The 23,502-nt window shown below is 42.5% G+C and overlaps 1 protein-coding gene across 5 annotated transcripts in view; it reads left to right on the top strand.

Annotated features, from left to right (window-relative positions):
- The window catches only part of REV1 (REV1 DNA directed polymerase), a 401,814-nt gene that overhangs the window by 330,799 nt on the left and 47,513 nt on the right, over nucleotides 1-23,502 (top strand). For all 5 annotated transcript variants that reach the window (XM_033948190.1, XM_033948189.1, XM_033948188.1 and 2 more), the window contains 2 exons: nucleotides 4,265-4,498; nucleotides 19,422-19,542. In XM_033948190.1, the coding sequence (XP_033804081.1) occupies nucleotides 4,265-4,498; nucleotides 19,422-19,542 (355 nt within the window). The remainder of the gene's footprint in view (nucleotides 1-4,264; nucleotides 4,499-19,421; nucleotides 19,543-23,502) is intronic.

The following is a 23,502-nucleotide window of genomic DNA, read 5'->3' as shown; positions in this document are numbered from 1 at the left end:
AAACAACTCACAACACTCCTGGTGGCTTGCAAAACAGAGTTAGAGAAACAGATTATTTTGAAGTTATATTTTGTGAAGAACATAAGAATTGCCACTGCTGGATCTGACCAGTGGTCCATTGTGCCCAGCAGTCCGCTCCCATGGCGGCCCTTAGTTCAAAGACCAGTGCCCTAACTGAGACTAGCCTTACCTGCAAACGCTCTGGTTTAGCAGGAACTTGTCTAACTTTATCTTGAATCCCTGGAGGGTGTTTTCCCCTATAACAGCCTCTAGAAGAGCGTTCCAGTTTTCTACCACTCTCTGGGTGAAGAAGAACTTCCTTACGTTTGTACGAAATCTCTCGTTCTCTCTACCTTGGATAGGGTGAACAACCTGTCTTTATCTATTAAGTCTATTCCCTTTATTATCTTGAATATTTTGATCATGTCCCCTCTCAGTCTCCTCTTTTCAAGGGAGAAGACACCCAGTTTCTTTAATCTCTCACTGTACGGCAACTCCTCCAGCCCCTTAACCATTTTAGTCGTTCTTCTCTGGACCCTTTCGAGTAGTATTGTGTCCTTCTTCATGTATAGCGACCAGTGCTGGACACAGTATTCCAGGTGTGGGACGTACCATGGCCCGGTACAGCGGCATGATAACCTCCGATCTGTTTATGATCCCCTTCTTAATCATTCCTAGCATTCTGTTCGCCCTTTTCGCCACCACCGCACATTGCGCGGACGGCTTCATTGACTTGTTGACCAGTACTCCCTTAAGAACATAAGAATTGCCGCTGCTGGGTCAGCAGTCCGCTCACACGGTGGCCCTTAGGTCAAAGACCAGTGTCCTTACTGAGACTAGCTTTACCTGCGTACGTTCTGGTTCAGTAGGAACTTGTCTAACTTTGTCTTGAATCCCTGGAGGGTGTTTTCCTCTATAACAACCTCCGGAAAACCGTTCCAGTTTTCTATCACTCTCTGGGTAAAGAAGAACTTCCTTATGTTTGTACGGAATCTATCCCCTTTTAACTTTAGAGCGTGCCCTCTCGTTCTCTCTACCTTGGAGAGGGTGAACAACCTGTCTTTATCTACTAAGTTTATTCCCTTCATTATCTTGAATGTTTCGATCATGTCCCCTCTCAATCTCCTCTTAGAAGAGGCCCAATTTCTCTAATCTCTCACTGGGGGGTCTCTCCGAGTACTGCACCGGACGTCCTGTGTTCGTGTATAAGATTTTTGTTACCAACATGCATCATGTTAAACCTCATTTGCCATGTCATGGCCCATTTCTTGAGTGAGTTTATGTCACGTTGCAGGTCTTCACAATCCTTCTGTGCCTTCACTACTCTGAATAACTTTGTGTTGTCTGCAAATTTAATCACCTCGCTCGTTGTACCAATTTCCAGGTCATTTATAAATATGTTGAAGAGCACGGTTCCAAGCAACGTACGGCACTCCACTCGTAACGCTTTTCCAGTCCGAGTATTGTCCATTTACTCCCACTCTCAGTTTTCTATCCGCCAGCCAGTTTTTAATCCATATGAGTATTTCACCCTCGATTCCATGGCTGTTTTGTGGCCAATGGGTAATAATTTTTCTTGATGTCTCTAGACAGACCCAGTTTAAGAGGGGGGCAGTTTCTACTGCTTAAACCACCTTAAAATTTCCTTGCAAGTGTCTTATTTCTTATGCAAGTGATAAATATGTGTTCTTAGACCTGGCCCAGTTGGAAAATTTTATTAAAGATAAACCATTCTTGAAAGTTTAAAGTTTTCTATTTTTTTTCAGTGTAGGAGGATGTTTAGTCACATAGAGTAGGTCACAAACTATGCCTGTCAATGATGGTAATATACAAATAGATTTAAATTTCCTAGATTGCGGACTAGTGACCAGTTTAATGTGGACTAGATCATTGAAGATGTTTATTTTTAATTTTATTTGTTTTAAAGAGTATTTGTTTATGCTGAAATTTAGTTGATATTCATGAATGTTTGTTATTTAATTGTAACAAATAAGATAAATAAATAATTTTTTGAAAAAAGAAAGAAAACAAATGACAACAAACGATTGTTCCGTTTGGTACGACAGCTAACATTACCACCCAACCAAGAATCAGCTGATCATGCCAACAAGATATCCGCACAAGACCTGGCAGACTTCTTCCTCAATAAAATCAAATTATTCTAAGCAGAAGTTGCAAAGACTACCATGCCAAACAATCCCCAGTTCAGCTATCCAGAGCACCACACTGAGCGGTTTAAAGCAGATCAAATCTGGACCTCCTTCACCAACTCTCCATCTACAATACCAAAAAACTTATATCTCAATTCTCGATGCACAGCAGTCCCCTAGACAACTGCCCTGCTTACTTCTTGTCAGCCGCACCCTCCCCAAATCATAGTCTAGCTTTCCAACCTTCTAAATAGCTCCCTTAATCAAGTTCAACTATCCAAAGAAAAGGGTAAAATTACTCTCACACCCATACCGAAAACTTCTACAGCAGACCTTTCCATAACTTCAAACTTCAGGCCCATCGCAGGCATTCCTATTCTAACTAAAATCCTTGAAGCTTACATAAGTAAACAACTAGCCTCACACCTTGAGCTACATTCATGCTTTCATCCATATCAGTATGGATTCAGAAAACAACACAGCACCGAACTTCTTAACATCACCCTAATCACCAAAATCAAACAACTGCTAAGCATTGGTCATCGAGCAATACTACTCCAGTTTGATATTTCTGCTGCCTTCGACTCGGTGGACCATCCTCTGCTCCTAACCAAACTATCTGAAATCGGTTAAAAATGGTGGGAAGTTCTCCAAACACTGGAAGGCATTCTGCGGAGTTCCTCAAGGCTCCCCGCTATCCTCCATCCTATTTAATCTATTGATGAGCTCACTTGGAAACATTAAGTTAGAAGATGAAACCTTATCCTACACAGATGACATTCTTCTCCTCATCCCTATAACTAACAACCAACCAAACACAGAGGAGAAAATATCAAACAACATAGCAAGAATCTACACCTGGCAACCACAAACAAACTTAAACTAAACACCACCACAGCCAAAGCCATCTGCTTCCACACAGCTCAGCAGGACGCCCCGACGAGCATTAACCTTCAATCCGGTACCACTCTTGCAATGGAGAAATCCTCTAAAGTGCTTGGCTACATCCTGGATGACACACTCACGATGGAACCACAAATCTCCAACCTCCAGAAAAAGACCATCTTCACCATGCGCCAACTAAAACTCATTAAGCCATACTTCAACCAACATCATTTTGCTCAGATCGTCCAATTGATAGTACTGCCTCAGCTGGACTACTGCAACTCTGCCTACATGGGAATCAACACCACTCTAGTTCACAAACTACAGCTCATCAAGAACACAGCTGTTAGACTTAATTTTCAACTTAAAGAAATACGACTTGGTCTCAGCCTTCCTCAACAATTACACTTGCTACCAATCTCATTGTGGATATTCTTCAAGATATCCTGCATCTTATACAACATAATCCATAGAAATTCAGCCACCCCCTCACCCAATTATTCTCAAAGGCCTGATCCACCTCAAGGAGAATCATAAACAGAATACAACTAATTTTGCTTTCTACAAAAAATCTCCACTACAAGCGAATGTTCCACTCCATGTTTACCTTCATGGACGTAAAAGCTTGGAAAGACCTACCAGAAGTGATCAGAAAAGAAACTGACCACACGTCATTCCAGAAGAAGTTGAAAATCTTCCTCTTTGACAGCTGGCAACATGCCTCCATCAGAATAGAACCTAACCACTTCTAAGTTTGGACAAAGCGGTTATCTCCTCCCAAACAACTGAGTTTATCACCCTTTTTCTTCTCCTCCACCCTCAATTAAGGCCCTCCTTCTAAGTTCCCCCGACCCCCTTTAACCCCATTCTATAAGTCGCCTTGAGTCTGAATAGGTATGACCGAAACACAAATGGAAGATTATTGAATAGGTTCTTGATCAGTTTGGATTGCATTATCAGCAATCCAAAAGAAGAAAATAAACTAAATCACTAGTACAGTATATCCAGTAAGTTCAATTTCACTTTAGTTTTCTCAGATCAAAATGGAAACACCCTTCAACTATTTATGATTGAATTTTGGATGATTTGCATTATGATATTTTGAGGTTTTCACAAGACTACCCTTGCATGCTCAGATTTTTATTCTTCTGTTACTGAGAAATTTTTTGGGCTAGTTAGTTATCAAGATTCATTTTATATGTAATGCAATTTTTGAAAATGTTTTGCAGCTAGATCAATCTGTTTTGGAAGCTCTGCCACGAGATATCAGAGAACAAGTCGAGCAAACATACGCTATGCAACAAGGAGCAGGGAACGTTGCAAATAAAAAGGAGCCAGTGAATAAAAGTAGTGCTGGAGTTGTACAACAGCCAGTTTCAGCAGTCCTTTTGCAGATACCAGAACCTCAAAACTCTGGAGGTGATATTGGAATTAATATCATAGCTCTGCCAGCATTGTCACAGGTAAATTAAGTGTATTGTACATTTTGTAATTTTTTTTCTTTGTTCTATAAACATTTTTAAACAGTTCTGTAAACACGTTTGTACTAAGGAGTACATACAATTTTAAAATCAAATTTATATTTTCTCTCTCACATTTCTAGGTTTTTTCTTGTATTTTCCAGTTTGACAGTTTGACTCTAGGCTTCCTGTAACATAGTAAATGATGGCATATAAAGACCCGAATGGTCCATCCAGTCTGCCCAACCATACATGCTCCATAAATTAATTATGTAGTTTAAATGGTCCTTTTTCTTAGATATTTCTGAACCAGAAACCCAGAGCCCTGCCCAGTTGTGTGCTTAGATTCCATCTATTGGAGTCTCCATCAAAGTTCACTCCAGCCCATCTTAACCATCCCAGCCATCGAAGCCCTCCCCAGCCTATCCTCAACTGAATGTCCATATACGGGACACAAGCCGTGCAAGCCTGCCCAGTACTGGCCTTAGTTCCTTCAATGTATACCCATTATTTTCTGATTAGAGATCCTCTGTGCTCATGCCACGTTTGTTTGAACTCTGTTACTATTTTCTTCTCCACCACCTCCCTCGGAAGTGCATTCCACGCATCAACCACCCTCTCCATAAAGAAGAATTTCCTAACATTACTCTTGAATGTACCACCCCTCAACCTCAAATTATGCCATCTGATTTTACCATTTTCCTTTCTCTGGAATAGATTTTGTTCTACGTTAATACCTTCAAGTATTTGAACATCTGAATCATATCTCCCCTGTCCCTCCTTTCCTCTGGGCAGTGGTTCCCAATCCTGTACTGGGAGACCCCCAACCACTCTGGTTTTCAAGATATCCCTAATGGACTAGTGGAAATGCCCAGGTTTGCCTATACTAGGGATAGGAATTTGAAGGAATTGTTTTCTAGTCCTGCAGCGACAGTGAGTGTGGCTGAAACACAACTGGGGCATTTTAAATGTGCAGGGTGTGTATATTGCAAGTTTGCCTTGGTAACTGACAGGATTGTGCAATCGTGAATTTTTCTTAAGAGCACACACGGACTGTAACACTAAGCAGGTTGTGTACGGTATAGTTTGCCCGTGTGATAAATGGTATCTGGGGCAAACGCGATGAAAGATCAAATTTTGGGTGGCTCAACATTTTAGTAATCTCAGATTGGGTAAGGAGGATACTCCGCTTGTTTCGCATTGGCAAACAAATGCTCATAAGGTAGAGGATATGCGGTTTGTGGTTTTGATTCAAGTGTCTTAACCAAGTGGTGGTAATATTTCTGAGGTACTGCTTAGAAGGGAACAGAGATTAATTTATGAGTGGAATACAGTTGATCCAATAATATACTAGAAAAAATTCCACTATCACCTATTCAGAGAAGTGCACTCACTTTTTAGCTATAACGGGAAAAGGCCTCAGAAATGGAGCCTACGCACGGTCATAGACTGAATTGATCAAATTGATCAGCGTAGTTGTCACACTCCTTGCTCCAGTCATCGGCCAACAAAAACCCGTTTATTTAATTTTATTTCTAGAATGCTTAAATCTTATTCTATCATAATAAATTGTTAACTTTATATTGTTTAAAACTTAGCTTATGTTTTAAAGCATTTTTATGAGTTTTCTTTTTTATAAAGCATTTTTATGGGTTTTCTTTTTTATAAATTTTCATGCACAACTCTATATTCACTGAAAACAGTGCTGTAATTGTAACTTAGCTTCACAGTGGTACGGATGCCTCCCACATGTGCCAATGCAGCCAGCGTTTCGCGGATCTATCAAAAATATTTGTTGGAATGCCCTGAATCCGGCCCTGACGCAGCGGTTTTTTTGATAGATCCGCGAAACGCTGGCCGCGTTGGCATATGTGGGAGGCATCCGTACCACTGTGAAGCTAAGTTACAATTACAGCACTGTTTTCAGTGAATATAGAGTTGTGCATGAAAATTTATAAAAAAAAGAAAACCCATAAAAATGCTTTATAAAAAAGAAAACTCATAAAAATGCTTCAGAACATAAGCTAAGTTTTAAACAATATAAAGTTAATAATTTATTATGATAGAATAAGATTTAAGCATTCTAGAAATAAAGTTAAATAAACGGGTTTTTGTTGGCCGATGACTGGAGCAAGGAGTGTGACAACTACGTTGATCAATTTGATCAATTCAGTCTATGACCGTGCGTAGGCTCTATTTCTGAGGCCTTTTCCCGTTATAGCTAAAAAGTGAGTGCACTTCTCTGAATAGGTGATAGTGGAATTTTTTCTAGTATATTATTGGATCATATACTCCACTAGGGTTGGTTTATTTAGGTTGGAATACAGTTGAGCCTTATGGACTCAACAAAGAAGTGGAATGGAATCTGTTGTAACAGGAATGGGAGCTGAATATGTTTGTATTCAACAAAGAAGTGGACTGGAAGTTGTTATAACTGGAACAGGAGTTTGAACAGGGATATAAGGTTTATGGAGAGGAAGTGAGGTCATGCAGTTTGATTTCCTGGTGGACGGTACGTTTTCTGCTTGTCAACTGATCCTGGCTTGTGCCGAATCCTGGGTCCCTGTTTGAGTCATGCTTAGTTTACTGGTAGGTGAAAAGTGTTTTAAAGATTTTGGTGAGGTTTTAGTATGAATGAAAGGGAATGTATGTGAATTATTTTGTATTGTAGGTGAAGTTGTGATGTTGGTGAGCCTTGCAAACACAGCTCCTGAAGACGCCAGGTGGCGAAACACAGTCTTGTGTAGAGCTGAATGCTTTATGAATTGAAGAACAGGACCATCATGAGGACAGAGAGGCCTGCCGATTGTGTTTAAGAAACTGTGATTTTCATGTGCTAGACTGTTGTGAAGCTCTCAGTTTGAAGCCACTCTGACTAGATAGATGATTATGGACCAATGAACTCATGAACTAACCAAGATTCAGTTTTGGATAAAAGTAATCACAATGACTGTAGTATGTGTGTGAAGTTGGGAAGTGAGTATGAGTGATGGGGATTAGGTTCAAAGACTAAATTATTCTGATATTTATTAATAAATTAAGTATTGGTAAGTTGTATAAGTACTGTAATGAAATGAACTGTGGGAGAGGTAAGATTAAAATTGAATTGATTCAGATAATACTTATTTATATAAAATATTTAATAGCTGGTTTAAAAAATTTTAGTTAATGAATATGTATGAGAGAAATTTGCATATAATGGAAGTGACAGGTATGCAAAGCTCTCTCATGCATATTCATTACACAATATAGCAGCGGGACTTATAATTATTCTCAATAGCTCCACTTAAATTACTTAAATATCATACAAAAAAAAGCTATACCTACAGCATTATGACAAAAAATTTTTTATTACTCATCATATCAATATGTTAAATACAGTGGTACCTTGGTTTACGAGTGCACCGTTTTGTGAGTGTTTTGCAAGACGAACAAAACATTTGCAAAATTGGTGCCTCGGAAACCAAGCATGGTTCAATTTACAAGCGTTCCCCCGCGATCTGGCACCCCCCCCGACGCGATCGGGCATCTCCCCGCCGCTTCTTACCCTCATCTGGGCACCGGCATGTCCTGTGCTTGGTGCCAGTGCCCAAAGATCGGCCTCCTCTTCTGCTGGACCTTGAGCATCTGAGCATGTGTGCAGGATCGTGGCGGGGGGGCGCCCAATCGCGTCGGGGGGGGGGGGGGGTGCCGGATCATGGCGGGGGGGGTGCCCAATCGTGTCGGGGGGGGTTGTCGGATCGTAGCGGGGGGGGGGGTCCCGAATCGCAGGGGGGGCCTTCGGGGGGACCAATGCCGGTTCTCATGGGGGGGAACGCATCAAAGCGAGTTTCCATTTTTTCCTATGGGGAAACTCGCTTTGATAAATGAGCATTTGGATTACGAGCATGCTCCTGGAACGGATTATGCTCGTAATCCAAGGTACCACAGTACTATATATATCATAAGCTCACAATCAACATCATATTTCACACATACACCATGTAAAATATATACAAAGCCTTCCCTGTCAACCCTAGTCATATAAAATTCATGAAATGTCCATTTATATCACCCATTAAATAGAGTCACTCTCCAAGCAGCCAATCATTTAGAATCTTCAATGCTGTGCCAACTTTCAGTTCATTTTCAATGCATCAAGTTGTTTATTGTGGTTCCTCCACAAATTACCACCATGACTGACACAATCAAAGCCCGACACAGTTCTGTGTTTTGCTACTCGGCATCTTCAGGAGCTTCGACTGGATAAGGCTCCCCCACTTTTAAATGTTCTTCAACATATATTATCATAACTTATATCATTTATATCACCCTCACCACATTAAACATAATCATGATAAATTATACAATTATTTAAAAAATTGTACCTTATATTTCATTATATTTAATTTATTGACAGCATGCAGGAATGAACAGTCCAAACCAGGAGCTTATACCAGCAAGATCACCTTAGGTACTAACTTCCTGTCTTCCATCTTATTTCTTCTTTCTATATAGTTCTCACACACCAGTTCAAAGTTACAGCAAGTGCCACTCTACTTCCTTGTTCAAACCACTGTCCCCCAGGAATGGATCAATATTGTTCTTTCCTTAAAAGAATTTCAGAAATATTATCTCCTCTAATCAATTGGACAGTAATCAATACCACAAATTTCAAATCATTGACTTCATGCTTATATTGAACCCAATGAGCCACTAAGGGGAGATCAATCTTCTCTAGCTGCAAATTACTCACATATGCTGCTTGATTTTTCTTTTAGTCTGGCCCAAATACCATCTACCACACAGACATAAAATTCCATGCACCACTTGACACGTATTGCAATCAGTCTAGTCATTCAGGTAAAATACCTTATCAGACTCCAGGGCTGGAGAGCTGTACCCAAGCAACTCAGGAAGAAGGCCTAGACGAGACGAAAAGAGACACCACTACAAGCACTGATGAGTCAGAACCAGAGACGGAGGGAAACCATTCACTTAGAGAAAGAAGGAGACTGCATGGGGATGTATCACAGGAGAAAGAAAATCGGCCCTGCACCATGGATGTGGACTTCCGACCCCCAAGGATCCCCCGAATAAAGAAGATAGGGATCATCATAGGAGACTCCATTATACGACATGTGGACAGCCACACTGCAGGAGGAAGAGAGGATAGACTCGTCACTTGCCTGCCCGGAGCAAGAGTAAAAGATGTGGCCAACAGGATCACCAGAATCATAGACAACGCAGGAGGAGAGGACACTGCTGTGCTAATCCACATGGGAACCAACGATGTGAGTGGACGGAAGTATAACAGGGAAGAAATGAAGGACCAGCTCCGCTCACTTGGAAGAAGACTGAAAGTCAGGGAGGTGAAAGTGGCCTTCTCCGAGAACCTCCCGGTACCAAGAGCGGATGAGAAGAGGCAAGAGGAACTGCGAGCAATCAACGCCTGGATGAGAAGATGGTGTAAAGAAGAAAGTTTTGACTTCGTGCGCAACTGGACGGCGTTTTGGGGAAGAAGCAGGTACTACAGAAAAGACAGATTACACCTCACCAAAGAAGGAGCAAGAGTATTGGCAGGTAACATGAAGAGAGCCATTGAGAAGACTTTAAACTAAAGGTCAGGGGAAAGCCGACAGTCGACCACCAGTTGATGGCCCGGACGACGAAATGCCCCGAAGAAGGAACTACACACAACTACCCAGACATAGGGAGAGAAAAGCACGAAGACAATGAGGGAGACAACGTAGGAGCACAGACAGATACCACGAAATACACAGTAGGGGCTGCAAAGCTCAGAGAGCCCATGAAGGGTTCATGAAGAGAACTTAAATATATGTACACGAATGCTAGGAGCTTGAGAAACAAAATGGGAGAGTTGGAGACAATAGCAAGACACGATGAACTAGAAATCATTGGCATAACAGAAACATGGTGGAATGATGAAAATGAATGGGATACAGTACTGCAGGGATACAAGCTATACAGAAGGGACAGAACAGGGCAAAAAGGAGGAGGTATTGCCCTATATGTTCAAGAAGGAATAGAATCTGTTAGAGAGATGAAGACAGAGGGAAATGAGAAGTTGGAGTCCCTCTGGATTAAGCTTCCTAGACACAATGGTACAGACACAAAAATTGGCCTATATTATCGACTGCCAGGACAGTCGGAGGAGACAGACTCAGAAATGATAGAGGAAATCAAACAAGGATGTAAGACAAGCAATGTAATGATCATGGGAGACTTTAACTTTCCAGGGATAGATTGGAACCTGGGAACCTCAAACTGCAGCAAAGAAATAAAGTTCCTGGAAATGGTAGGGGTCTGCTTCCTAGATCAAATGGTGGCAGAGCCGACGAGAGGGAATGCCTCCCTGGACTTGGTACTAAATGGCATTACTGGTCAGACTAAAGAAGTAGAAATGACGGTCCCACTAGGAACGAGCGATCACAACATGATCAACTTTAAAACTCGACATCGGGAAGGGGAAACGTATCAAAACCTTAACCACAACCCTCAACTTTAAAAAAGGAAGATACAATAGCATGAGAGCCATGGTAAAAAAACAGCTCAAGAAAAGGATGAACGCAATTAAATCGGTGAATCAGGCATGGTCCCTACTGAAAAATACTATCACAGAAGCACAAAATCTCTATATTCCGCAGATATCCAAAGGACGGAAAAATAAAAGCAAGGGAGAACCAGCATGGCTTACTAAAGAGGTGAAGGATGCCGTAAGAGAAAAGAAGGACTCCTTTAAAAAATGGAAACATGAACGAACTACCAAAGCCTGGAACGGCCACAAAAATGACCAGAAGAAATGTCACAAGTCGGTGAGGGATGCCAAAAAGGTCTTTGAGGAGAAAATAGCGCAAGAGGCCAAAAACTTCAAGCCCTTTTTTAGATACGTAAAAGGGAAAAAACCTGCAAAGGAGGCAGTGGGTCTGCTGGACGACCAGAGAAGAAAAGGGTGCATCAAAGAAGACAAACAAATTGCAACAGACTAAACTCCTTCTTTGCGTCTGTCTTTACGAAGGAGGACATTACATCAATACCTGAAACAGTGAAAGTGTTCAAGGGAGAAATAGAGGACAGCCTCACCACATTAGAAGTGGATTTGGACCAGATATACTACCAGATCGACAAACTTAAAAGCGACAAGTCCCCTGGACCGGATGGAATTCACCTGAGAGTATTAAAGGAGCTGAAGGTGGAAATCGGTGAACTACTGCAAAACCTTGCCAAACTGTCAATCAAAACTGGACAGATACCGGATGACTGGAAGATAGCGAACATCATCCCAATTTTCAAAAAAGGGTCAAGAGGAGAACCGGGCAACTACAGACCAGTAAGTCTTACATCTGTCCCTGGAAAGATGGTTGAAGCTTTGATTAAAGATAGCATAGTCCGGCACTTGGATACACACGACGTGATGAGAGCCAGTCAACACGGCTTCAGGAAAGGGAAGTCATGTTTGACAAATTTACTACAATTCTTTGAAACTGTAAACAAATCTATCGATAACGGGGAACCAGTGGACATAATATACCTAGACTTCCAGAAAGTGTTCGACAAAGTTCCACACGAAAGACTTCTCAGGAAATTACAAAGCCACGGAATAGAGGGAGACATACTAAGGTGGATAGGCAAATGGCTGGAAAACAGAATGCAGAGGGTAGGCATAAATGGGAAGCTCTCAGACTGGGAGAAAGTGACTAGCGGTATGCCCCAGGGTTCGGTTCTTTGGCCCATCTTATTTATTATTTTCATCAACGATCTAGAAGAAGGAACGTCTAGTGATATCATCAGATTTGCAGACAATACAAAGCTATGTCGGACAATCAGATCACAAAAGGACAGCGAGGAACTACAGAGAGACTTGAGCCAGTTGGAGAGATGGGCAGAGAAATGGCAGATGAAATTTAATGTGGAAAAGTGCAAAGTGATGCATTTGGGCAGAAAGAACAAGGAGCATGAGTATACCATGTCAGGTGCAACTCTGAGTAAGAGTGAGCGAGAAAAGGACCTGGGGGTACTGATAGATAGGACCCTGAAACCATCAGCACAATGTGCAGCGGCGGCAAAGAAGGCAAATAGAATGTTGGGCATGATAAAGAAGGGAATCACGAGTAGATCGGAGGGTGTTATAATGCCGCTTTATAGAGCATTGGTCAGACCACACTTGGAATACTGTGTCCAACACTGGTCTCCCTATCTAAAGAAGGATATAAAACTGCTCGAGAGGGTGCAGAGACGAGCAACAAAGCTGGTAAAAGGTATGGAGAACTTGAGCTACGAAGAACGGCTTGGAAAACTGGGACTGTTCTCCCTTGAGAAGAGGAAACTGCGAGGGGATATGATTGAGACTTTTAAAATAATAAAAAGAATCGACAAGATAGAGCAGGACAAAAAGTTATTTACGATGTCAAATGTGTCTAGGACAAGAGGTCATGGACTGAAGCTGAGGGGGAACAAGCCCAGGACAAATTCCAGGAAGTTCTGCTTCACACAGCGGGTGGTGGACACCTGGAACACTCTCCCGGTGGAGATTGCTGCGGAACCCACCATTCTAGGATTTAAGGGCAAGTTAGATGCACATCTCCTCGGAAGGCAAATAGAAGGATACCGGTGACTAAGTTTTTGCCAGGTCGCACCTGGCTGGGCCTCTGCATGAGCAGATCACCGGACTTGATGGCCCCAGGGTCTGATCCGGTGATGGCAGTTCTTATGCTCTTATGTTGGGAATACTAACCCTATCAACATCCAACGCAAATTTACAGTAAACACATCCATTACATCTACAATGCCCACCCCTGTCAAATGTCTTCTGAGTATTCTTATTTGACAGAATTTCTCGCAGATTACGCCCCCGAGTGTAGGCAAACCTTGGCAAATCCTGAAGCCCTCAATGCAGCTTCAGAATATGCTAATTCTGCATTATCACTTGCCTCAACTGACAGGACTGAGTAGAAAAAGGTAATACACATGTCATCCGCTTATCTTTATCACCACTATGCTTTTTTTTTAACATTAACCATCTTCTGTCGGTATATTTGGCTCTTTTAAAGGCCCATTTAATTATTTTTTGGGGGTGCAACCCCTTTAACTAAAACGGGACTGCAACTGAAATTCTGCTAACTCACTACAGAGATGCTTAACCCTCAGAAACTGACTGATCGGAACACTGTCCTTCAAACCCTTAGGATGATAACTATTATAATGAAGGACAGTGTTCCAGTCTGTGGGCTTTCTAAAAATAGAAGTAATAAACTTATTTTGAGAATATTCTTATCTGTGTATCCAAGAACTAAATCCTAGTGGAGGATATCATAGCTCTGAGGCCCACTGGTGCAAAATGGTGGGCCTTCCCCTCCTCAGTGCCTAAGGCCCTGATTGGTTTATTAGGAGGGACCTAAGGCTCCAAGGGCTAATAAGAGCCTTAGACCCCTCCCCGTACATCACATTGAGGAGGGGAAGGCCTGCTATTTTGGATCAGCGGGCCTCAGAGCTGGAGGGAATGAGCCTCCCTTCTGCTCTGTTCATACAAAGGTACTGGGGTTCAGGGGAGCATTCTTTGGCAGGAGGGAGTGAGCATCCCTCCTGCCAATTTTTTCTCACTTGTGGGGGGGAGGATCGGCAAGGCAGTAGGGGAATGGGCATCCCTCCTAGCAATTTTCACTGGTGCAGGGGGCTCTGTCCCTAGTGCTGGTTCATCGGGGAGGGTCATTATAGGTTGGGGGGATCTTTTCTTTTAATTGGGCAGATATTGTGCGTATGTAACACACATATTTAAACAAAAATTCACATAAAAAACAGCTCCGAACAGCTAAGTGGCAGGAGACTTCTTTGGGGCTTCCCCTGCCAGCTCTGCGCATGTGTGAGAGGTACTCTTACAGCAATCGGACGGGAGAGATTGGGACTACGATGAACCTTCGCGCGAATCATTTGCATGTAAAATTTTTAGTGCATCAATAGTTCTTGAATCGGCCAAAAATCAGATCAGAGTGGACCCACACAGTCTTAACTGATCCTGTTTAGTGTGTCTGGCCCTTTGTTAAGTAGGAGACAGAGAGGTGACAAAGCAGTTTCAATTGCTATGTTGTGGAAAAAAAAGCCTAGGTCTTTGTTAATTAGGAGACAGAGAGGTGTCAAAGAAGCTTAAATTTCATTATAGTGGGAAAAGAAACAAGGGGCTAGATTCACAAAGCAAACCGATCGTGTACCAATCGGTTTGCGACCCCTTTATGAGCAAATTTCCCTCCGGCCCGATTCACTTACCTCTCTGCCGACCAACCTCTGATCCGCACATGCAGATGAGGGCAACAACATGCAAAATAGGCAGGAACGCGATTCACAAACCAAAACCCTGCAACACTGACTGGTCTGGCCAATCACAAATAAGCAACTGCTGAGGACCAGTTGCTCAAGCTCTTTCCGACTGCTCTGCTCTCTGCTATGTCAGCCCCAATCTCTCCTGCTGCCCCGGATCGCCTGTCTGCCCCGATCGCCTGCATCCCTGGAGCTGCTTGCCCAAACATCTGCCTGCCCCAATCACCTGCCTGCCCAGACTCTCTCACCCTTCCCCGCAGTGCAGGCCTGTGGTTTTAACCCGCAGGTCCTAAGCGAGTTAAAACCACGGGCTCCAAAAGTTTTATTTAAAAAATCTCTAAAGATGGTCTGCATATGTGCTGGGATCGCTATAGAGCAATCCTGGCAGGCAGATGGGGAATTCATCGGGTGCCTTCCCGCCCAGCACAGGGCGCATTTCCTCAGTTCTTAGTTTTCTGCGGAGCCGAGAAGTCCGTCTTTGACTCTCTGCGTTCAACTTTGTTCTCTTTTGCCTTTTCTACAACCACAGTTGATGTTTTTCTTCACGAATCGCTGTTTTCTTTTGTTGACCAATCAACCTCCCCTCTCCCTCACTTACTCAAAGCAGAAGTAGCAGCTGGTCAGCAGAGGCAGTGCTGTAAACAGGCTGCTCGTGGCCAGCCCTGGCAAGGCCTTTCTTCTGCTGCATCAGAAGTGATGTGGCAGAGTAAAAGCCCTCCCGAAGCTGGCTGCGAACAGCCTGTGTACAACATTTCTGCCGCTGCTGCTTTGGGGGAGGGAGAAGGGGTTGACGGGTCAGGACCACTGCTGCTGCTGCTTCAGGGCTGGAGGGAGGGAGGGGGTTAGGAGTGCCACCGCTGCTGCTTCGGGTAAGGGAAGGGAGTGGTTTGACAGGTCAGGACCACTACTGCTTCAGGTAAGGGAGGAAGGGGGGTTGGCGGGTCAGGACCACTGTTGCTTTGGGGCTGGAGGGAGAGACAGAGGGTGAGCTTGTCCTATGCCTTAAGTAGACCTGAGGAGGGCCAGCTTGGTTTACCTGGACAGGTAGGTGTGATGAAATGAGCAAAAATGAAATAATAAAAAATTCAGCCATTACACTTTCTCACATTGCACCAGGATTTACTAGTTAGAAAAACCTGTTGATAGGGCCTAATCCAAGAGCAGGTGAGAATGTGGTATTAGTAGCTATACATAAATATATGAATATTGGATAAGCTAGAATATAATAATCAGAAACACAAAAGAAAAAGACAAGAATCTAATTTAACATATTGATTTGACACATGTTTCATATGCTTGAGGGTACAGGAAGGCAGGCTAAGACATTCTGTGATTGATAACCACCATAGCAAATTTACCCCAGATCGCAAAGCTTAAGTTTTATAAGGCTTCTTTGTTCTGAAGAGTGACCAGCCTGGACTGGGCCGGTCCTCAGGGAGTTATAGGTAGACAGGAGTTGGCCTCTGACTTGGTTGCCCACATTCCGAGAGGCCCTGAGTTTGTAGTGAGAAAGACAAATCGAATCCATATGTGTATCATTGTATGTATAGATCCAGAATTAAGTTTTAGTAAGTCAGTAAGTCATTAAAACTACACAATAGGAATCTACTTATGTAACTATAGGTAACAAGTGTAGATTAGAATACATTTTATTTTGATTTCATATATTTGAAATCAGAAGAAAGTCTGATAAGGTTACATCTGGTGTTTGACCTCTGACCTTAAGCAACTTTTTTCTACTCTGTGAAACTCTGATGGGAGGGGGAGTTAACTGTTCCTTCCATCCTTCTCTGTTTAGTTTTAGTGAGACAAAGAGATGATTTTCTCAGTACAGAGATGGCACGTTGATTTTAACAGGAAAGGATTTAAAAGCTGAGTAGTCTTTGTGAGTACATTACAATATCTGTCTATGTATTTCTTCTTTTTATAAAATATGTAAGCTTAATGTGAGAATGTAACTTTTTAGGTATAAGAATGTAATTTTAGGAATGCTTTTGTGATACGCCCATATGAAGCTAGCCTTATATGGAAACAAATAATTTGGACAAGTCAGATTGTAGTGAAGGAATGTCGTCATTTAGGATATATATGGATGTGTAACTGGTAAAACGTTGGAATTTGTTATGAGCAAGATCAGCTTTTGGCTTCTGTAATAATTCTCATGATGCAATAACCTTATGATTATTCATATATGATAATGAATAAATAATAATTTGATTTTATAAAAAATTTGCATCATTTTCATTATTCATTTTTACAACCCTAGAGTAGCTACGAGTACGCTTGTGTGCAATTATCCTGCTCAAGGGGGGTTGAACGGTCAGAACTGCTGCCACTTTGAGGGCTGGAGAGAGGATGATTTTTTTTATTTTTTTTAATGGTTGCGTGAGAGTTCTAGTTGCTTGAGTACCGGAACGGAAAAAACTATATGATGGCCTCCTAGCCACTCAAGCAGCAAAAATAGGCAACCAAATTGCCAACTTTCTGATAATGACCCCAGATTACAAAACTTTCAGAGAAGAAATAAAGATTATACTTTTCAAAAAATCCCTGAAAAAGTCCTAACCTCTCAAGCTTCCTTCTTTCATCCCTCTAACCCTCTGAACCCCCAAATCAACCTGCTCTACTCTTTTTTTCCCCAAAAAGGACCAGAAATCTTTTTGTAAAACACCCTCTTTAACTCTTTTGTAATCTGCCTTGAACCACAAGGTAATGGCGGAATAGAAATCCCTAATGTGTAATGTAATGTAATAATCAGGATTCTACTGTAGCAGCAAATACTTAAATGGGCTGTACATTCGTTTCTCATATTTGAATTCCCAATACTTTGTAATACTATAACCATGATGAAACAAATAGTAGATTCTCTAATATAAGGTTAACCAAACTTTTCATGACTAGGGCCTCGTGGAATATTTCAGATTACCAAGAGAATTAGGGGGAAAGAGGAGCTCATTCACCGTTAGAACTTGTTGAGCTAATGGAACAGGGCAACTTGACTGTAGCCCTTTCAGTGATTTGAAAATTTGCAGGAATAAGGAGGTAGGAATCTCTGGGGTAGAGTAGATGGAGTGACAAAACAATAATTCTATGAGGGTCCTTCAGAAACTTTCCACACTTTTTCATATTTTTGCAGGAAATGGTTGTGGCAGGAGAAGTGGTAAGAGGGAGTGTCATAGAATGTCATGTGACTAGTCAGACAAGCCGGCTCACTTGCAATTAGTGATATAATTTGCTTTTGAGATATTTTATAAATAGGGTTTTAAAAAATAAAGGTGCAGAAACATTTTGAAAATCCCTTGTATATTATCAGGTAACTTTCCTTTACCATTCTAATCCTTCTCACTTCCTCTCTTTACCACTTCTCCCCCTTCCCCTACTGTTCCTTATCCTTGGCTCTAAGGGCTAGATTCACTAACCTCCTTTGTGTGCCCGATCCGTGGCTGATCCGTGCAGGCCCGAGAAATTTACAAAACAAAAAAATTAAAATGAGGGCGATCGGAGGAAAACCCCCTCCGACCGCACGGATTACTAGTGTGCGATCCTGACGCATGCGCAGACCATCCGTAGATGGTCTGCACATGCGTCTAAGAGCCGTCTAGAGCTGCGCCTTTTTAAAAATTTTACTTTTACTAGCCCAGCAAGCCTGTGGTTTTAACCTGCTTTAAACCCGCAGGTTAAAACCACTGTGCGGGGAAGGGCAAGAGATTCGAGGCAAGAGCAAGGTGGCGAGTCGGGGCGTTCAGGCAGGAGAGATTTGGGGCAAGAGCAGGGCGGTGAGTCGGGGCGGCAGGCAGGAGAGATTCGGGGCAGGCAGGCGATCGGGGCTGAGACAGGTCAGAAGATTGGGGCAGGCAGGAGATTGGGGCTGAGACAGGGAAGCAGATCGTGGCAGAGAGCAGGGCGGCAGAAGGCAGAGCAGTCGGAAAGGACCTCAGCGAATGGTCCTCAGCAGTCGCTTCTTGTGTTGATCGGCCAGCTCAGTCGGTTTGCAAAATTTCTGTAGTGAATCGCATCCCTGCCTACTTTGCATGCTGTTCCCCTCATTTGCATGCACGGATCGGAATTGTATCGGAGGAGAGGTAAGTGAATCGGGCCGAAGTAAAATCAGGTCGCAAACGGATCGGTACACGATTGGTTTGCTTAATGAATCTAGCCCTAAGTTCCTTTCTTTGTCCATATGCTTCTCCTGATGCCTAAGCCTCTTTTCTCTTTCTCCTACCAGAGTCTGAGCTCTACCCACTTCATTCTGCTAAAAAATATTTTTGAGTGCATATAGCAAATTTTTTTTTTCTTTAAATGAGTGGGCCAAACAACTGACCTCAGTGATCCTGATCCTAATTGCAGCCTATATTTTGGGGACCTTTGTTCTAATACTTCTAAGCATACTCCATTTTAATATGTTTTACCTGTTGTCTCCTTTCAGCTCTTTTTTAGGATGCTTAATTATAACTTGTCAAAAATTTTAAATCAAACATCGGAGGTGATTAATAGAGTAAAATACTAACAGGTGTGCCGACTGTTTGCATCTTCACTGATTATAGCACATTTCAGCTGGAACTTTGGACCATTCACAGACTATGAAATTGAATTAAATTGTTGTGTTATCATTCAGGTGGACCCTGATGTTTTTGCTGCATTGCCCATTGAACTTCAGGAAGAATTGAGAGCAGCTTATGATCAAAGACATAGACATACAGACTGCATTACTAATATCCAGCCAAATGATATTGTTGGTAAGAACAAAACCTAACAGAACTGCAAATATATGCATATTTCATTCTGCCAGTGTTTGGTTCCCCTCCTTTCTAGTTCACTAAAGCATCAGTTCATCTGGAGACTGTTGTTTTAATCTTTAGGATTTATTTATATGAAATATGGCTTGTGGAATTTCATCCAGCCTAAATTAAACATTTAGGTGGGGGGGGGGGAATTCATCAAAGGGCGATAAGCATTTTAGTGCATGCAACCTCGATAACGCATGCTAATCATTAGACACCCATTATATTTATGGCCATCTTTAGCGGTTACTGCATGCTATCATAGTTGCACGTACTTATTGCCCCTCCCCTCTTATTCTCGATGGCAAAGAATAGTGTTTGTACAATTCTAATTAACTTGACTTTCCTATTCTATCTGACAGTGAATTATACAAAGTTCATCTATGTTCTAGTACAGTGTTCCACATGCAATTTTAGATTGCTCCCTCCTCCCTAGTTTGTTCTTTGTATTTTTTGCCAATGTTAGATGGATATTGGAGAAGAACAAGGACTACCAAAAACCCCTATACCTTTGCTTCAACTACAGCAAAGCTTTTGACTGTGTGGATCACAATAAACTATGGAAAACTCTAGTGCAAATGGGAATACCCAAACACATTTGTGTGGATCACAATAAACTATGGAGAACTCTAGTGCAAATGGGAATACCTAAACACATGACTTAGCTGATAAAGAGCCTATATGAAAATCAAAAAGCTGCAGTGAGAACTGAATATGGCAACACTGATTGGTTTCCAGTTAATCAGGCATGTCCAACAGGTAGATCGCGGAGGGGTCAGAGGTAGATAACCAGCCCCACTTGGCTCCGTCTGTCCAGCAGCTTGCCCTGTCACTAGGAGAACTCGAGCCAGCAGGTCGTCTGCCGAGGGCTTGTCGCCGCTGATCCTTTGCCTGACTTTTTTCTCTGCCTGCGGAAATCTTGCCTGCGGGTGTATTGGGGTGCTTGTTGTTTACCTGCCAATAGTTTGTGGGTACCCCAGGAGGCCGCCTCCTGCGCCCTGCGATGATATTCCACAAGTCCGGTGTCATACCTGGTCTCCTGCCTCTCAGAATCATCCATTCCTGCCCCCGCTCCAACACCCCTTAGAAGTGTGTTATATACCGGGTGATACCCATTCGCCCAGGCTTTACCTGAATACACTTACTGTATTAGTTGTGTTGTGTGCTGGTCATTGGTCGCTTTAGGTTCAAACAATTTTTATTGATGCAAACACAGCAAATACAACACCAGCGCACCCCAAAGGTGCACAGTACAAATAATAATAATGCATCATATACAATAATAGAACAAGCATATACAATAAAAGAGTAACATCAACCAAACTCCCTCCCCTTCCTTCTCTACATAGGGCAAGTGAGATTAATGAAGGTGGAAAGGTACTCCAAAGACCTGTACTCTTATGAACCCCAAAAATGTCACACCACCCCTTCCCCCCCACCTGAACCACTTAACCTATCTTTGACTAACCTTCAATACACCCCATTTCCCCTCCTCAAACCTCCCCCTCTCCTCCCCCCGAATGATACTCTCCACCCCGCCCCCACCAGTACTCACCATTACTCTCCCAACCCAACTAACTAACAAATTAGGACACCCATCTTAAAACCGTACCGCGACCCTTAGGATGTAAGACTTGCAGATAAGGCTACCATATATTCAAAAACAACATCTTTCGTTTCCTAGACCATCTGGCATCTTGCGCCTCCCAAATGACTAACTGATTCAATTGGTTCCGCCAATGCCAATATGCCGGAGGGTCCAGAACCATCCAGCACTGAAGAATACATTTCCTGGCCAGTAAACTCATCTTCCTACACAAAGTTCGTTGCCCCTAGGTAAATGGCCAAAAGCCTCTGGCAAATCCAAGACAAAGTGGTCTGGGGTACTGCGTAAGACTCTCCCAATTAACCCTGATATATAAGAGATTATATGCCTCCAGAAGCACTGAATAATGGGGCAGAACCAAAAGGCATGTCCCAAAGTATGACCCCCCATCCCACATTTATGACATAGTGTTGTAGGAAGACCTCCACTATAAAACATCTGTGTACGAGTGTAATAAGCACCTACGGTCACCCTATAATATGTTTCCCACAACCAAGCACACGGGGTCAGCCCTCAAAGTACAGGCTACATCCCAATGTCCCAGATTAATCTGCAATTCCTTTTCCCATTTACCCTTGATGCTCTGGTAGTCCCCGGCAGGTTGTAAATCTTGCAAACTAGCATAAATGCTAGAGACCATAAGAGACGTCCACTCTTCTCGAGCAAACAACTCCCACAGCCTGGCCCCCAAATGCAAACTCAACTGTGCTCTGTCGAGGGATCTCACATAGTGTTTTACTTGATGACATGCAAACTGTGCTCCCCAGGTCTCCCCCACCTTATCTAGTAAATCTGCACATGTCAACAGCTCCCCATCATCCCCCAAAATATGTTATAAACTTGTAACTCTTTTTCCTCTCCAGGACAGATGTTCTCTTGATTCCTTTCCCAGAGGAAAGGCCAGGTTTCCCCGCAAGAGCAAGAGATCAGTGACCATCAGATCTCCTCCTAAATAATACACTGGATCTGATAGAAGGGGGACAGCGCCCTCCGAGAACTATGCAGTAATGCAAACACATCATAGGGAGCAAAAAAACTCACGTTCCATCAGAAGAGGGTATAATTGCTAGTCATATTCACCCAATCTCCCAAATGACGAAGCAGACACACATAATTATAAATCCACACATCTGGTAATCCTAATCCTCCCCTGTGTCAATTCCCCAACAACTGAGACACCTTCAATTTAGGTTTCTTAGCCGCCCAACAAAAACGAGTAATCCCTTTATAAGCATAAATCTTTCTTTAGCAAGCACAAAGGCAGAGTCTGCAAAATATACAGCCATTGGGAAAGATGAACATCTTAACCAAACAAATGCGCCCCATCAGAGAAAGGGACAATGCCCTCCATGTCTCCAGCAAGAGCTCCGTCTGTTGCTGAAGCTTATTCACATTAAGACGATACAAACAGGGAACCTGCATAGTCATCAAAGTCCCCAAATACACAAACTGCCCAAGCGCCCATGTCAACGGACATCCATTCCCCCATAGGGCCTGAACTGCTGCAGAGGATGCTAATGCCTCCGATTTATCCACATTTAAGCGAAACCCTGCATATTCACCATATTCTTTTATCAAGTCCAGTAAGGCTGTCAAAGAAGGCAAAGGATCTGTAAGATGTACTAAAATATCATCCGCAAAGGCCGATAACTTAAGAGAGGAAGCTCCGATGTCAATTCCCTTTATAGATGGCATCGCATAAATATCCCGAATTAGGGGGTCCAATGTAAGCACAAACAACAACGGCGATAAGGTCAACCCTGTCTCGTCCCCCTAGAAATCAGGAACCTGTCCGTTTCAAAATCTTTCAACACTATTCTAGCCTGTGGAAAAGCATTATAGTTTGCTTTCATTAAATGTTTTCGGGCAGACACAACAAAGTGTCAAGAATTTGGCGATTTTGTCGGGCTTTTCCAATTTTGTTCTAACTTGCCTATGCCTTGCCTTTGAATTGGTTCAAACCACTGTGACTTTTGCTTGCCTCTACAATTTTATTTTGCCTAGCCTTTGCGTTGATTCTACACTGCAATTCTATTTCGCCTTGCCTTTGCGTTGATTCTACACTGTGTGCAGAATTTATTAAATTGCGTGTGGTGGTATTTGAACTTGTTTGGCGGTATTTGATTTTATCTGGTTTGCTGGACAGGTGTTTGAGTTTTTTTGATGATTGTTTGGTGGTATTTGATTATTGGTGCCAGTATGATGAATTCTTATTTTTACTTTTAGAACTGCATGTGTGGTTTTGGCATCTCCTTGTATTGCACATCATCCAGAGGTCTTCAGTTCCTGTTGATCTTTAATACTTTGGG

Source organism: Geotrypetes seraphini, chromosome 6 (genome assembly GCF_902459505.1).
Source record: "Geotrypetes seraphini chromosome 6, aGeoSer1.1, whole genome shotgun sequence".
Classification (NCBI taxonomy): Eukaryota; Metazoa; Chordata; class Amphibia; order Gymnophiona; family Dermophiidae; genus Geotrypetes; species Geotrypetes seraphini.
Note: the sequence above shows the minus strand (reverse complement) of the source record. Positions and strands in the feature narration are given on the sequence as shown.